This window comes from Balaenoptera acutorostrata, chromosome 3, assembly GCF_949987535.1.
Source record: "Balaenoptera acutorostrata chromosome 3, mBalAcu1.1, whole genome shotgun sequence".
Classification (NCBI taxonomy): Eukaryota; Metazoa; Chordata; class Mammalia; order Artiodactyla; family Balaenopteridae; genus Balaenoptera; species Balaenoptera acutorostrata.
This window is the reverse complement of record NC_080066.1, coordinates 66,174,000-66,188,343: the sequence shown is the minus strand read 5'-3', so window position 1 is coordinate 66,188,343 and position 14,344 is coordinate 66,174,000. Positions and strand designations below refer to the sequence as shown.

Below are 14,344 nucleotides of genomic sequence, written 5' to 3'. Positions count from 1 at the left end.
ATCTTATCACTGGTCACAATCCCTCCCTCAACACAGCAGAGAAGGTGCTAAATGCAGCTACTTGTAGGTCGTAGCACTTGGTGCTGGAGAACTTAGTGAGCGGGAGGGAGCTCTGAGAGCACAGGGCAGGAGGCCACAGGGTTGGGGAAGGGAACAATTGAGCTGGGCTTTCAAGGATGGCCAAAAAAGGGATAAGAGCATTTGGGGCCAAGGAAGCAGCTTAGTCAAGGACAAAAACGCAGGATTGTTTCAGGATCTTGGGTGCTGCAGTGACTGCCAGGTGGTAGGGACCCTCCTTTCCCTCCCGCCTCCTTCTATCCACTTTAAATAATCACGGTCTTAATGGGAAACTTATGCTTTAACATCTCAGAATACAGAAGTATCACATGGTCTTGCTGGACTTTCATACATGAGATTGATGGGTGAGAAACGTTTTAAACACAGTGAAAAATCAGAAAACAATTCTAATCAACTGGTTTAATTGGATGTTAAGCCTGCAAGACAGTGTGGGACAGTGAGTTTGGGAGCTAAATTGAGCTGGATACAAACCCCAGCTCCAACACCGGGAGCTGAGTTTCCTTGGACAAGTTACTCAACTCTTTGAGGATCATCTGTGAAGTGGGGAGAATAATAGTACCTGCTCCATAGGGTTGATGTGAGGTTCAGATAAGGTCATGTGTAAAAGGAGCTTGGCATGTGCTGACACATTGTTAGTAAATAAACCATTTGGACCTGGATAAGTGAACGTGGCTGAAGATAAGAATGGAGTAAGATGTCTGCATATCTGAACAGCTCCCAATTCCTAAGGGCTGAGTCATGGAACTGTGGATGAAATGGTCAGACTTGCTCAGAATCCCCTTTCGTCCTTTGGGTTGGCTGTGCTTGAGAGTCCCTTACCTTTGCCCAAGAATAAAACAAGATTGCTGAGAGACCCAGCATTTTCGCTGTGATGTGGCTTTCAATGTAATGGGTCATGTTTAAAAGTGATAAAAGTCAGCCTATAGATAACTTCATGCCAATGAAGCCTTTATACCCTCAAATGTGCATGTTTAATATTAAGCCCTACCTTTTGATGTCATCTGGGAATTTTAAGCGTGCTAGTTTGTCTTTAGGATTATTCGGTTCATATAAGATGTCCTCTATGAAATAGTACTTCAGTATCAGTAATAAATGCAGCACTCATTATCCCTGAATGTAGACTTTAAAAATAAGGAAGGTTTTCTTTTTCCTTGCCTACAATGTGTATGAGGAAGTGAAGGTGGTACACTCCAGTAAAAATAAAGAATCTGTGGTCTTTTCGAGCAGGCATCATCTTAGACGTCTACTAGTACAACAGTCCAAGTCGCTCACTATTGCGGGTTTTTGCTTGGAGACCATAAGCACGGCACTGACATTGACTGAGTGGGGTCAGGGACGCTGAAATTAGAGCAAGCTCTGAGCCTAAGCTCAAAGTCCAGCGAGAGAGAGAGACTCATAAATAGGTAATAACAAGCGCAGGGCACAGGCACCACTCTACACGCTATGTAGGCACTTTGAAATCTCCAGGTAGTGGAAATGAACCTGGCTTGGGTGGAGGCAGCAAAGGCCTCCTGCAGGCGATCCAGCGGAAGGGAGAGTTTTCTAGGAAGAGGGAGTGACAGGGATCCGAGAGCCCCTTTGCGCTCCCGTAAGAAGGGAGCGCTTGGAGGACCTCTCGGTGGAATGAGATGCTTTTGCCATGAGTGGTGGCTTCACCTGCAAGTATGTCTTCAGCAGTGAAGGGGCAACACAGAGGTGTCCATGGTTTATCCACAGCCCTGCACTTCCTCAGCTAGGGCTAAAAATTATAAGTATTCAAGCAATCGAAGAAATAGATAAGTTTCTTCTTCATGGACTTTCATTGAAGGTTAAGAGCTGGGAGCAAAAGAACTAGAGTCTTTATAGGGGTGACACAGGGGAAGGAGAAAACCAAACCACAATCCCTCCTGGTGCCCGTGGAGATGTAGTAAAAATACAGTTCTTTTCTACTAGCTGTTTCTGGGGTTTTGTGTTATTTTTTGCAAAATACATGAACCAACCAAGACACCTTATGCCCTTTGTCCCGGAGACCTAGGTGTCTCTCTCCCTCCTTCTTCTCTTAAGCACTGAGTTCAGTGCTTCCTCCCTGGAGAGGGGACTGACACACAGGCTCCTTCTGGATCAGGGAGGCTGGAGGGAGTCACCAGGTGCAAGGCGGGGGCAAGCTTTCGAGTTTTTAAAGGGCTTTGCTGCCAAAGGAAGCATGATCCTGAATTTAGACTGAGTGCACTTAACATTTCAAGGGGAAAAACCTCTGGGGCTAAAAAGCAGCTTTTAGCAAACAATGGCTGTGATGAGTTCTGGTATCAGTGACTCTCCAGTAAATTTCCCTGGGGTGGGACTGACTTCTGACAATGGGTTTATCCATGTGGACTTGTTTCTGGCTCAAAGTAAGTGAAAATGAAGGGAAGATGTTGGACAAATCTCAAATATAGCTAAACTCTCTTTAGGCAGATTCTAATTCTATCCCATTCCTAGTCTCATATGAAATGAGACTAGGAGCTGACAGACAACTTCCTGCGAGCAGTTTAAGGAGAAACTTAGCAAATGGGCCGCGTCAAGAAGTCAGTGCAGTTCTGTAAGGTGTAAAACATGCCAGGAAATGTGGGACCAGTTAGCGGATGGACGGGTCATCTAACTTGAGGGCTCAGCGTAGGTTTCTCCTATCGTGAGCTTGTCACCAGCCTCCTTATCTGTGAAATATATGCTAGTGTCAGTGCTTTTTGCATTATTCTGCTTTCCATCTTCTCAGACCACTGGCAGTTTTCCATAGAAAGTTCTCTTATTGACTTTCATATGTATATGAAAAGTGGCCTTTCATATATATATATATGAAATAGGTATATGAATAGTTTGTGAACATACACATATTAAATATATTAAACACGTAAATATTAAATATAAATATTCAAATAAATTTCATATAGATATATTTCATAGGTATGAAATATAGATGTGTGAATCATACACATATATATGAATTGTTCACAACTGTCACTTTTCATGATTATAAAAAGTAGTACAAATAGGAAGAAATATCACAGTGGTAGAGACAGGTATATATATCCTAGTCCCTCTCCCAAGATGGAATCACAGTCAATCATTTAAAAGTTTTACTCTCATTCTCTCCATAAGTCTAAATAGTGTACCAACATCTCTGCTTCTTGATGTGTCAACTTCAAATTTTCTCTGACTCCTTACTCTGAAAGATGAAGAAATGATCCTCTTTCCTTCCACTCTGCTGACCTCTGCTAGCCACATTTTATTTTCACTTATATTTTTATTATATATAGTATATTAACAATTTTTATTGTCTTGATTTATCAATATTAGAAAGGATCAGTCCCCTCCTTATTTTGCAAGGTTAGAAATGTAGTGCCCAAACAGTTCGCCAAATTCCTCTCACTGCATTATGTGTTTTGGTTTATGTTTTATTTGTTGTTGGGCTGTTTCATTTTTGTTTGTTTTGTTTTGTTTTGTTTTACCTTGGCCTGTGAAATCCCTGCGAGAGACTATTATGAGGGATTTTTCTCTGTCTCCTCAATGCTTGCAACACCTGACACATAGTAGGGGCAGAGTGACTATTTGCCTTTGAAGGAATTTCACATCCTGCCTCAGCAGATAGCAGAGGGGAAGAAACCAGTCTTATTAATGTGATCCCTAAAGTAGCCACTGAGAAATTTATGCTCCCTGGGGGAGTAGGAGCTTTGAATTTAAGTTTACATTTTGCCACATACTTCCTGGTTAGTTAGAAAAAAAGATATTCTCTTTCAGACCTTCTTACAGGCATAGAGATACATTCATAATCTAAAGAGAGAGAAATAAACAAGCATTCCTGGGGTAAGCCTAGGTTTGTATAGACATGTGTACAGAGTATTTATTTATTTATTTATTTTTATAAATTTATTTATTTAATTTATTTATTTTTGGCTGCATTGGGTCTTTGTTGCTGCACGTGGGCTTTCTCTAGTTGTGGTGAGCGGGAGCTACTCTTCCTTGCGGTGCATGGGCTTCTCACTGTGGTGGCTTCTCTTGTTGCCCAGCACAGGCTCTAGGCACACGGGCTTCAGTAGTTGTGGCATGCGGATTCCAGAGTGCAGGCTCGGTAGTTGTGGTGCACGGGCTTAGTTGTTCCGCGGCATGTGGGATCTTCCTGGACCAGGGCTCGAACCCGTGTCCCCTGCACTGGCAGGCGGGTTCTTAACCACTGCGCCACCCGGGAAGCCCTGTACAGAGTATTTAAAAAAATAGGGTTCTCCCAGGTGAATGGATGGGCTTAGTTATAGTAATATCCTTTGGGTCTTTGATGTATTTATTGAATAAGAGAGAAACTCCTTTCTCTAGGAGAACAGTATGAACTTGGATAGGAAAAAAAAAAAGTGTTTGAGAACTAAGAAAACCTCAGTTATTTGTTTTTTGTTTTTTAAATCCAAAGCCTTTACCCAGCTCTTTTGGACGAACCAATTCACTGACTGTCTAGAGGGCCCTGGAAGTGGTAGGAGGTGGCAGAAGAGTTTTCGTGAGGTTGAGTTTGTTCCAAGTGACTTGAGAAAGCAGATATTAAACATATTTGAAAACTGTGCTGGATAACTTGTAAGAAATTTTGGTCCATGGTTATATGATTCTATATCATATAACAAGATGATGGGAAACAAAGCCCATCTTCCATCTGTAGAAGAGAAAAGAAGGGAATGTTTGCTCAGAACACCTGCCTGTCGGGCACTTAACAGCTTCTGGAACTGCTGGATTCATCTTTGATGTCTTCTTTGATTCCAATTCAGCTAACATTTATTGAGCATTACTATGAGCTAGAAACTTTAATATATTACTAGTTTACTCCTCACAGAATTCCCGGGTTAGGGGGTGAGGGGAGTGGCACAGGGCTTGTTATTGAAATGCAGTCATTTAGGTTTAGAAGAGCAAACTGCTTTGCCCAAGGTCACATAGCCACTTTCTCATGGCAGTACAGGGACATTTTCTAGATTTTTTTCTTTAGATTTTTTTTTCACTGTGGTGATGTTAAATACATCATGTGTTGCTATGGTAGCCGGTCTTTTGATTGAATCCAGAGCAATGCAAAGGGCAAAAACAAAAATGCATATTGGACCCAGGCAGACCCCAAGGTCATGTTCCTTGGTGTCATCTTCATTGGGGATGATACTCTTCAGTCTCCTGGGGAACTGAAAGTAATTAATTACTGAAAGTTAATTGTGTGATCACCGACAGCGGCCTCTTGAGCAGTGAAGTTACATACGGGCAGTTGTCATCTCAGATTAACCAGGGTCACTAGAAACATAGTCAGAGTTTCCATAATACTCTTTGTGACTCATAGCAACTCCAGGCAGTTGTCTAGATGGAACTTTGGATAGGGCCTGAAGTGCTTTATCAGGATTCAGCTCATTATATTAAAGTACATCTTTATTCTTCTTCCCATAAGAGACCAGTGGGAATATCCCTCCCTCTTTGTGGTGGAAAGGAGTCATTTGAAGGGAAGTTATCTCCCAGTGCCATTCCTTGGCTATAAAGCTCCGGTCTTAGCTGGCCCCATCCTGAATGAGCCTGATCTCTATCTACATGGCTTTTCCCTTGTTTCAGTTTTCTGGCCTGAAGATTATAAGAATCCGTGCCCATGGAAAGGATCAGCTGTCTGCAGGAAATCTGCCCAAAGCCAACTCACAGTGTAATAAAGAGACAGTTACTGATAAGGTGAGGGTGACTCAGTCTATGGCATCAGGAAACAACCCACTTAAAATATAACAAATGTAAAATGATCTGTAACCTGGAAGTTTTAACTTCAGAGAGTCTGTTAAAATGAGAGGAGATCTCATACTGATAATAGTATAAGTACAAACAGATGTAATCTACAAAAGAGACATGAAACAGAAATTCCCCAGCCCTCCTTGGTTTTCATCCTCAATCCACGGCTCCCTGATCCTTGTTGCTGGGGCCACTTCAGTAGGCCTCAGAGGCTGAATCTGAACTTGATCTCCAGGACTTCTCCTGACAGTAGGCAAGAAGAAGTTTACGGCCCTCTTGTCTGAGGACCCATTGCAAATTAACTACTATCCACACATTCTTGAGGGGCACTGTGGCATAGTGGTTACTGTTGTGGGTTCTGGGTTCAAATCCTGACTCCCCCTGCGGTCTTGGGCAGCTCATTTAACTTTTCTTTGCCTTGGCTTCCTCATCTGTAAAATGGATATAACAGTGGTTGTCCGGATTAAATGAGCAAATGTACATAAATCATATGGTGGAGTGGCTGACATTTAGTAAGTGTCAATAAAAATTAGCTATTCTTAACACCATCATCGTCATTATCACCCCAGGCATCTGTGTTCCTCACCTGTACCATAATTCTGTCTCAGTAGCCCAGTTCCATATCTGGACTCTGTGAGGCTTGCATTTCTCTGGCCAGGTCTCTCTCCTCCCCAGGAAGTAGTGTCCTGCCTTTAACTGGCAGCTCACCTGGCGTCTTGTGGGTCCCTGCTCAGGGTCACACACAGGGAGACCCCCATCTTCCAGAGCACCTTGTTACCTCCTGCTGCACCTTCCCATGCTAGGTGCTCGCTGGATACCATAGTCAACCTCTGGGCTCAGCTGCCTCCTGGCAACTGTAGGTGGATTTGCTGCTTCAGCACCTGATGCCTCACTGTGGGTCTGATGCCACGTTAAGCCCTCTGGCCTCAGGAGGTAACTGGGCCACACTCAAATATAAAGAACTTGTTGATGACCAGGGACAGGGTATCCTGAATGACGCATCACAGGTAGCTGGTTGATTAGGCAGGTGCTTATGGCTATAATAAGAGCACCAGGCATTAGCATTAAAAACACTGATAAAAATGTTATCAGTGTTGAGCCCTTCCAGCTTTGCGTGGCTATGTGTTTGGAAGGGCTCAATACGGATATATTTTTATTACATAAATGTCATATATTTATTGTAGAGAAATTAGACAGTACAAATAAACCAAAAGTTAACTGTAAAAAGAAAACTTCTATAACCCACCTTCCAGAGATAACACTTTTAGTCTCTCTCTCTACACACACACACCCCACACACATAATCACTTTTTTCACTTAATGGATTGTGGACTGCTTTCCATGGCATGAAATATGCATTTATATCATCAAATATCGAGCAATTCAAAGTGATTCTGAAGGTGTGTTGTTTCGTGGTCCAGCCCATTGGCACTATGTTACTGATGGGTAGAAAGAGGTTAAACAGACTGGCTAAGTTAGGTCTACAGCTTCTAATTCTGGTAATTGCCACTAGGTTAATTAGGGTGGCTTCTGGCTGGAGCCTCATTCAGAGAAGCTTGGCTTTACGTAGTTATTTGAGGAACGGGACATTTGGCCCACTTGTGCTGGTCTCTTTCCATTATGAAAACCTGCCACCCACCCAGCAGCGGATCTCGAGCTTCTAGTGATGGCCAGGGTGGGTGGTCAGCATTCTAGGCTCTGTCTCTATGTCACCGTGGGACCTCTGGTAAGGTACCCCGCTTCGCCACACCTCTGTTTCCTCATCTTTAAATTAAAGGGGTTGGATTTGCTTTTCTTCTGCTCTCGCACTGTGATTTCATGTTAAGTAATTCGGCGTGTGATTGAGGCTTGGGAGTGGCTCTTAATTGCGGCTGCATAGTCTGGTGCCAGGCTGGCTGCGCCAGAGGGAACACTTCGAGTGTATATTCCTGGCCCTCTTGCCCACCCTCCACTGGGGCGAAGCCCGAGAATCTGTATTTTTAACAAACCCCTTAGCGATCCTTTCTCATCGCAAGGATGGTACTTACTCCCAAGCTGCCCAGCTGAGCCCATCCTAGTCGAACTTTGGTTCTGGCCAAAGGGTTGTAACAAGCATCTTAACTCCAAATCCTTCATGGAGGCAGCTGGTATTGCTGGGAAGCCTACACGGTTCCGGCTTCAGGACCACCAGCGGCTTGGCTTCCAGAGCCCTTGGAGACTGCCTTCCCCAGCCTGTCAGCTTCTCACCCCTTGTCAGAGCTAAGCCGGCCCTGCCCATCCTTCCAGCCCTTTTCCCCCCACCAGTTTCCATCACGTTCTACTTCACATGGTTTCTTGCTCCATATGGTTTGGCTCAGGCCACAGCAGGGTTATGACCACCCTGAGTGTTTGTCCCAGCAGCCTCCCCAAGTGCCCTTTATCAAGCAGGGGATGTTTTTCCTTCCACCTGGTTTCATTTCTCCCTCTGTTCCCTCATCTTCCACGAGACCTGATGTTTCTGATACATGTTTAGATTTCTTTCTAAATCCTTCAGGACTTGAGCTATCATATTAGCAGTTTATTCCAGAGACTTCTATACAGAGGTTTTAATATTTAAGGGGCCAGATGCCTTTCCTGTCTGATTATTAAAACACCCCCTCACCACACACACACACCTTACACTTAAACAGAGTGTTGCTAGTTTTAAAAAGCTAGATCCTAGCTTTAAATGAGAGATTCTGATCTTATCTCACATTTATGTCACATTTTGCTCATATTTATCATTTATAAATGGGACTTCCCTGGTGGTGCAGTGGGTAAGAATCTGCCTGCCAGTGCAGGGGACACGAGTTCGAGCCCTGGTCCGGGAAGATCCCACATGCTGCGGAGCAACTAAGCCCGTGCGCCACAACCACTGAAGCCCGCGCGCCTAGAGCCCGTGCTGTGCAACAAGAGAAGCCACTGCAATGAGAAGCCCACGCACCGCAAGGAAGAGTAGCCCCCGCTCGCCACAACTAGAGAAAGCCTGCGCGCAGCAACGAAGACCTAACACAGCCAAAAATAAATAAATTAATAAAAAAAAATAGAGATAGCTGTTTAAAAAAAAAGGAAAGAAACCAGAGGGAGCTGGATGTTTTCTTTGAGTAGTCTAGTGTATCAGAATTATCTGGATAGTTTGACAAAATACAGATTACGGGGCCTCATGCCAGATTTACTGAATAATAATCCTTGGGGGAGGTATCCAGGAGTTTGCATCTCCCAGGAGCTCTCTGGGTGGTTCTTTTGCATGCCGAAGGCTAGGAGCTCTTGCTTTAGATGGTGGAGAGAATTTAGACCAGAATTTAGACAGGATGGGAGGACACTGAGAGAGAGCCTGGTGGGCACCAGACATTTTGGGGTTCAATCCAGCCTCTGTCCTCACTGGCTGTGTGGCTGCTTCGTGCCTCAGTTTGCTCACCTGTGAAAAAAATCTAAAAATACCGTATCAATCACATTGGTCATCGTGAAGATTAAGTTAGTTAATATGTGAAATATGCTTAAATAGTGCCTGCACCTGCTAAGAGCGCTGTACCTGTTTGCTGTGAATATTATCCCACACACAGGAATGGCATGAAAAAAGTCAAACAGATGGAAATGGATGGCCTCTTTGAAGGAGGCGAGCAGACCACTTTGTCAGGAGCAGGTTTGGGTCGGTGGTTCTCAAATTATGGTATGGAAAAACTTAACACGGGGAGCGTGTTAAAACTTTAGTGTCCTTCCAAAGTTTCTGATTTAGTAAACTTGGAATGAAGCCTTGGGATCTGCATTTAAAATTTTCGATATAGATGATCAGCACATTTGTAGAACCCCAGGTTTTGGTGGAGGAGGACTGACATTTAACATTGGAGGGGTCTCCTGGGATTTGGCTGGGGCCATGAAGAGATATGGACACTAATTGCATGTTTAATATCTGCTTTATTAGGTGTGTCCAGAAAGCAGTAGAAGTATCTGGGAGGTACAATGTGCATCCTACAACAACAAGCCGTTCATGGGCCGGTTTTATGAATGGGAACCGTTTGCAGAAGGTAAGAATAGCCCTAGCCCTGTCCACAGCAATAATTTTCTGTCTGTTCTCCAACCCTGTAGCCCTTTGGTTATTGCTGGAGGAATTGGTGTGATCCTGGCTAGAGTGACAATGAGGGAGAAAGTGTGACCCCCAGGGCAAGGGGGAGCCGGTAGGGGTCTTTACCAAAGGTAATGTAACTCAGGTGACACCTGGACCATCAGTCAGATGGATGAGGCATTGACTGAAACAAGCAGTGTCTGAGGACGGCAGGATGAGTGAGACGGAGCAGGGTTTGAGGAATGGGTTAGAGCGAGAGTTTCAAGCTAAGGTTGTGAGGAGTGAGCAGGGATGGAGTTTCCCTTTTCCTTGGTTCCTGCTGCAAGCGCTGGTGTGGTGGCTTAAGAGAGCATGTAGAGTTGTAGGGTTGGCAGTTGTTTGGCTTTTGTGTTGGCAGAGCCTTGAATGCTTTTTCCAAAGATGAAGTGTGGTAGGTAGCCATTGCCCTTGGGACCAAGGTTCCTCCTGCCTTTTCAAAATGATGGGAGATCTGATATTGGTAGAGCTTGTCAGTACTGTTGTAGATCTTGGAGTCACTTTCCTTTGTTGAAACCCAGATGATAGCATGGCTTTTGGGCTGAGAAGTGTTAAATTCTGAGATATATCTTCCCGTCACAGAGAAAGTAGGCTCCAAAGTGGTGATGGGTCAAGCAAAACTTGTGGGGTTCAATACCGACAGCCATGCTGGCCAGAGGAGAGAGTGCAGCTGCCCTCAGTGTCCAGCTGAAGGGCTCTGCTCAGCGTCAGCCCAAGGCGGTGCCTGGGGCAGCTGGGCTGGGCCACAACCCAGTGTGTGGAGCACTGCTGTTATGTCTGATCTCTGGAGAAATTGTCCTGGGGAGGGCTTGATAGTGAGTTGTGCGGATTCCATTACAGAATCAATGTCCAAATGTGGAAGGTTGTGCCTTGGTGTAAGCCCTTGAGGAGGAGAAGGCAGGATTGATGTCTGCCCTGAAATGGAATGCAGAATTATTCTTGTCTGTGCATTTTTCTCAGAGAAGAGTCTGTAGCCTTGATTGGATTCTCAAAGTGGTTTCATGACCACTGCCCACTAGAATCGCTGAAGAGCCTTCTAGAAATACTGATGCCTGGGCACCACTCCCAGAGATTGTGATTTACTTGGTTTGGGGTGCAGCCTGGGCATGAGGATTTTTTAAAGATCCCAAGTAATTCTAATGAGCAGCTGGGGTTGAGAACCTCTAATCCGAGAGAGAGGCAGGATTTCAGAAGAGCTGGTGACTCTGGCTTAAATTAAGGCACAGAATCATGGGTGTTTCATAACCTGTGAAATACATTCTTGTGTCAGAACAACAGTACTTGTCAGTGAGCATTTAGAGCATTTTGTCTGAGCTGCACCCTTGCTTTATTGCTGGCTGTGGATAATAATAGCTGCTTTGCCGTGATTCACTGGGAAGAAAGGCGAATTCCTCCAGCCTTGCCCTGTGCTCCGCTTTGTTTCCCCTGGAGCTGGAGCCCCATTGCCCAACCCTCTCTGCTTAGTTCAGGGTGGTCATCTGCCAGCCACCTGATCCTGTCAAGCCTGGTAGACTCAGGTCTAATATCAAAAGCCCTTTGCATCCCGCAAAGAAAACTTGTGCTAATATTTTCCCCGATTATCAATATTCCCTGTGGATGCCTGCTATTGTCTGGTTTATGTATGATTCTACCTTTTCTGTTCTTTTGTTTGCCCTGATTTGTGCTGGATTTTAATTGTGGGTCCTGGCAGGGGGAGGGGAGGAGGCTTTTTTGAACATTTGATTTAACTTTTTATTTTGGAAAATTTCAAACATATGTAAAAATAGAGAGAATAGTATAATCGTATAATAATAACCTCCTATTTACCCGTCACTTAGTTTCAACAGTTACCAACTCATGGCTAATCTTTTTCATATATAACCCACCCGCTCTTCCCCATCCAGATATGGGGAGCTCTTTGGATTCACATTATATAGCACAATTCACTGGTGCGTATATTAATTAGAACTCTTGGTTGTTAGTGACCGAAATCCAACCTACCTATATATAAACAAGAAAGATATTTTGTTGGCCATGTTACTGGGAAGTCCAAGAGGTTGGCTGCGATTCAGATATGGCTGCATTCCAGGAATTCAATAATATTAGGACCCTGCTTTTCTCTATCTTCCTCCATCTCTTGGGTCTGTTTACTTACTTCTCAGGTGGATGGGCAGGTTTACATGGCTTTGAACTTGCAATCATAGTGAGAAAGACTCTGTCTTATCTAGTGCTGTGGGTTGAATTGTGTCCCCCCAAAAAGATATGTTTATCCTTGATACCTATGAATTTGCTTATTTGGAAATAGGGTCTTTGCATGGTAATTAAGGTGCAAGTTAAGAAGAAGTCATACTGGATTAGGGTGGGCCCTTATCCAATATGACTGGTGCCCTTATAAAAAGAGAAGAGGCACAGAGACACACATACAGGGAACACTCGGGCACAGAGACAGAGGGAAGATGGCCACGTGACGACCAAGGTGGAGATTAGAGTGATGCAGCTACAAGTCAAGGAACACCAAGGATTTCGGGAAAGCACCCGAAACCAGGAGAAGGCACAGAAAGATTCTTCCCCAGAGATTGCAGAGGGAACATGGCCCTGCCAACACCTTGATTTTGAATTTCCAGCCTCCAGAACTGGGAGAGAATAAATTTATGTTGTTTTAAACCACCCAGTTTTTTGTAATTTGTTACGGCAGCCTAGAAAACTAGCATGCCTAGTGATGGTTTCAATCTCAGAAAAACCACACTGTGATCTTCTTTGGATCATATCCCCATCCCTGGACCTGAGTTCAGGGCCTGAGAGGGTCGTTGGGCTAACTCAGGTCATGTGATCGACCCTCTGGTGGGAAACACACATCCCAGCAAGCGGAGGTGGGGAAGAGGGGATTGGGACAGACGGAAAAACAGAATCTTCTACAGAAATTATTATCTACTTTTTGGCCATAAGCCCTGAAAGTTTGAAGAAGGCAATTAGAATCCTGGTATTTTACAAAGAAAAGAAAAATGCAGACTAGCAGCAGACTAAAGAAATCAGCTATCTTCTACACTGTGTTTGTTACTTTGCCTAGAAAATTCAGCATTCTTTAAAAATATTTATTGACGTTAATATGTCTCACATGCCTAGAAGAGGATCCCATAGTCACCGAAGCTGCATTTACTTTGGCTTTCTTTAAACAATTCTTCTTGCTGCTAAGATTGTTTTCTTGATTTTGTCCTCTCTCCTTTTAAATGACTCCCAGGCTGACCAGTGGGAGGAAGACGCTGTTAATGTTTCTGCAGGGTGTTCATACTTTACGGCTGGATTTTGCATTCGGCTCTTGGTTTTGCTTGGAAGTCTACTGCTATTTGCACGTGCCTACTTAGGGAAACAGCTGCACTCATTCAGTCCAATGCCACACAGAATAGTAAAAGCAGAGTACAGTCTCTGATAAACACATTAATTTCTCCACATGCTTCTTCTTAGGCTTTTAAATGCATTTCCTGGATATGGTGATCTGTCCTAAGATAATGCCTCTAGGAATTTTTCTCATAGACCTAATACCGTAAAGACGATAGAAATAGAATTCCAGCGCCTCTGCGTCCCTGTTTACTCAGGATAGTGATATAGTTCATGCCTGTCACCCTAGTCCCCCTTCATTCAAAACCACTTTGGACAATAAATTATATGGTCAACCTAGCTATAATGGGAAAGTCTTCTTTAATAGACTTTTTTTAGGTGCATTGGGGAAAATTGTACCTGTTTTCATGACTAGAGTGTTGGGGCTGGGCGGCCCTAGAATCTAGAGTTTTGCTGGGTCACTGTGGGCTATTCAGCAGCAAGCATCAGTCTTAATCCATAAACCAGGGACAGCTTTGTATTGGAGTACCATAAGTGCACCGTGTGTCCCCAGTAGCTGAACTAAATAGAGTGCAAATCCAGAAGCCAAAAGTGAGGCTGAGTCAGAAATTGGAGGTTGCTAAGTGGTCATGTGACCAGGGCCACTGTATCTGTCAGGGCTTAGTAGCTTATGCTGCAGGAACAAAGAGCCCCCAAATCCTAATGAACAAAGAGCCTCCAAATCCCTAATGACATGAACAAAAGTTTGTCTTATGCTCATGCTACCTGTGTAATGTAGTAAGTATTCTGCTCATTCGGGGACCCAGGCTGATAGAAGCTGCACCTCAACTTCTGCTTCCACTGAGGCAGGGAAAGGGAGCAAGTGAATCACACATGGGTTCTTAAAGCTTCTACTGGAAGCAATCCCTGTTGTTTCTGCTCACATCTCATTGGCCACAGCAAGTGGCATGTCACACTTAACTTCAAGGGCAGCAGGGAGGTACCCATCCCACTGTGTGCTCAAAGGAGGAGAAATTGAATATCCGTGACCAGCCCTAATGACTAGCACAGGCAGGGAGCTCCAACAGTGCCTTCCTTCTAAGTCCAGGAGACTTTTACTAGGCTGCTTGCAAGGAGAGT

The 14,344-nt window shown here is 44.2% G+C and overlaps 1 protein-coding gene across 1 annotated transcript in view; it reads left to right on the top strand.

Moving 5' to 3' along the window:
* THSD4 (thrombospondin type 1 domain containing 4) overlaps positions 1 to 14,344 on the top strand; it is a 584,405-nt gene that overhangs the window by 121,257 nt on the left and 448,804 nt on the right. The window contains exon 6 of the mRNA XM_057544214.1: positions 9,734 to 9,836. Within this exon, the coding sequence (XP_057400197.1) occupies positions 9,734 to 9,836 (103 nt within the window). The remainder of the gene's footprint in view (positions 1 to 9,733; positions 9,837 to 14,344) is intronic.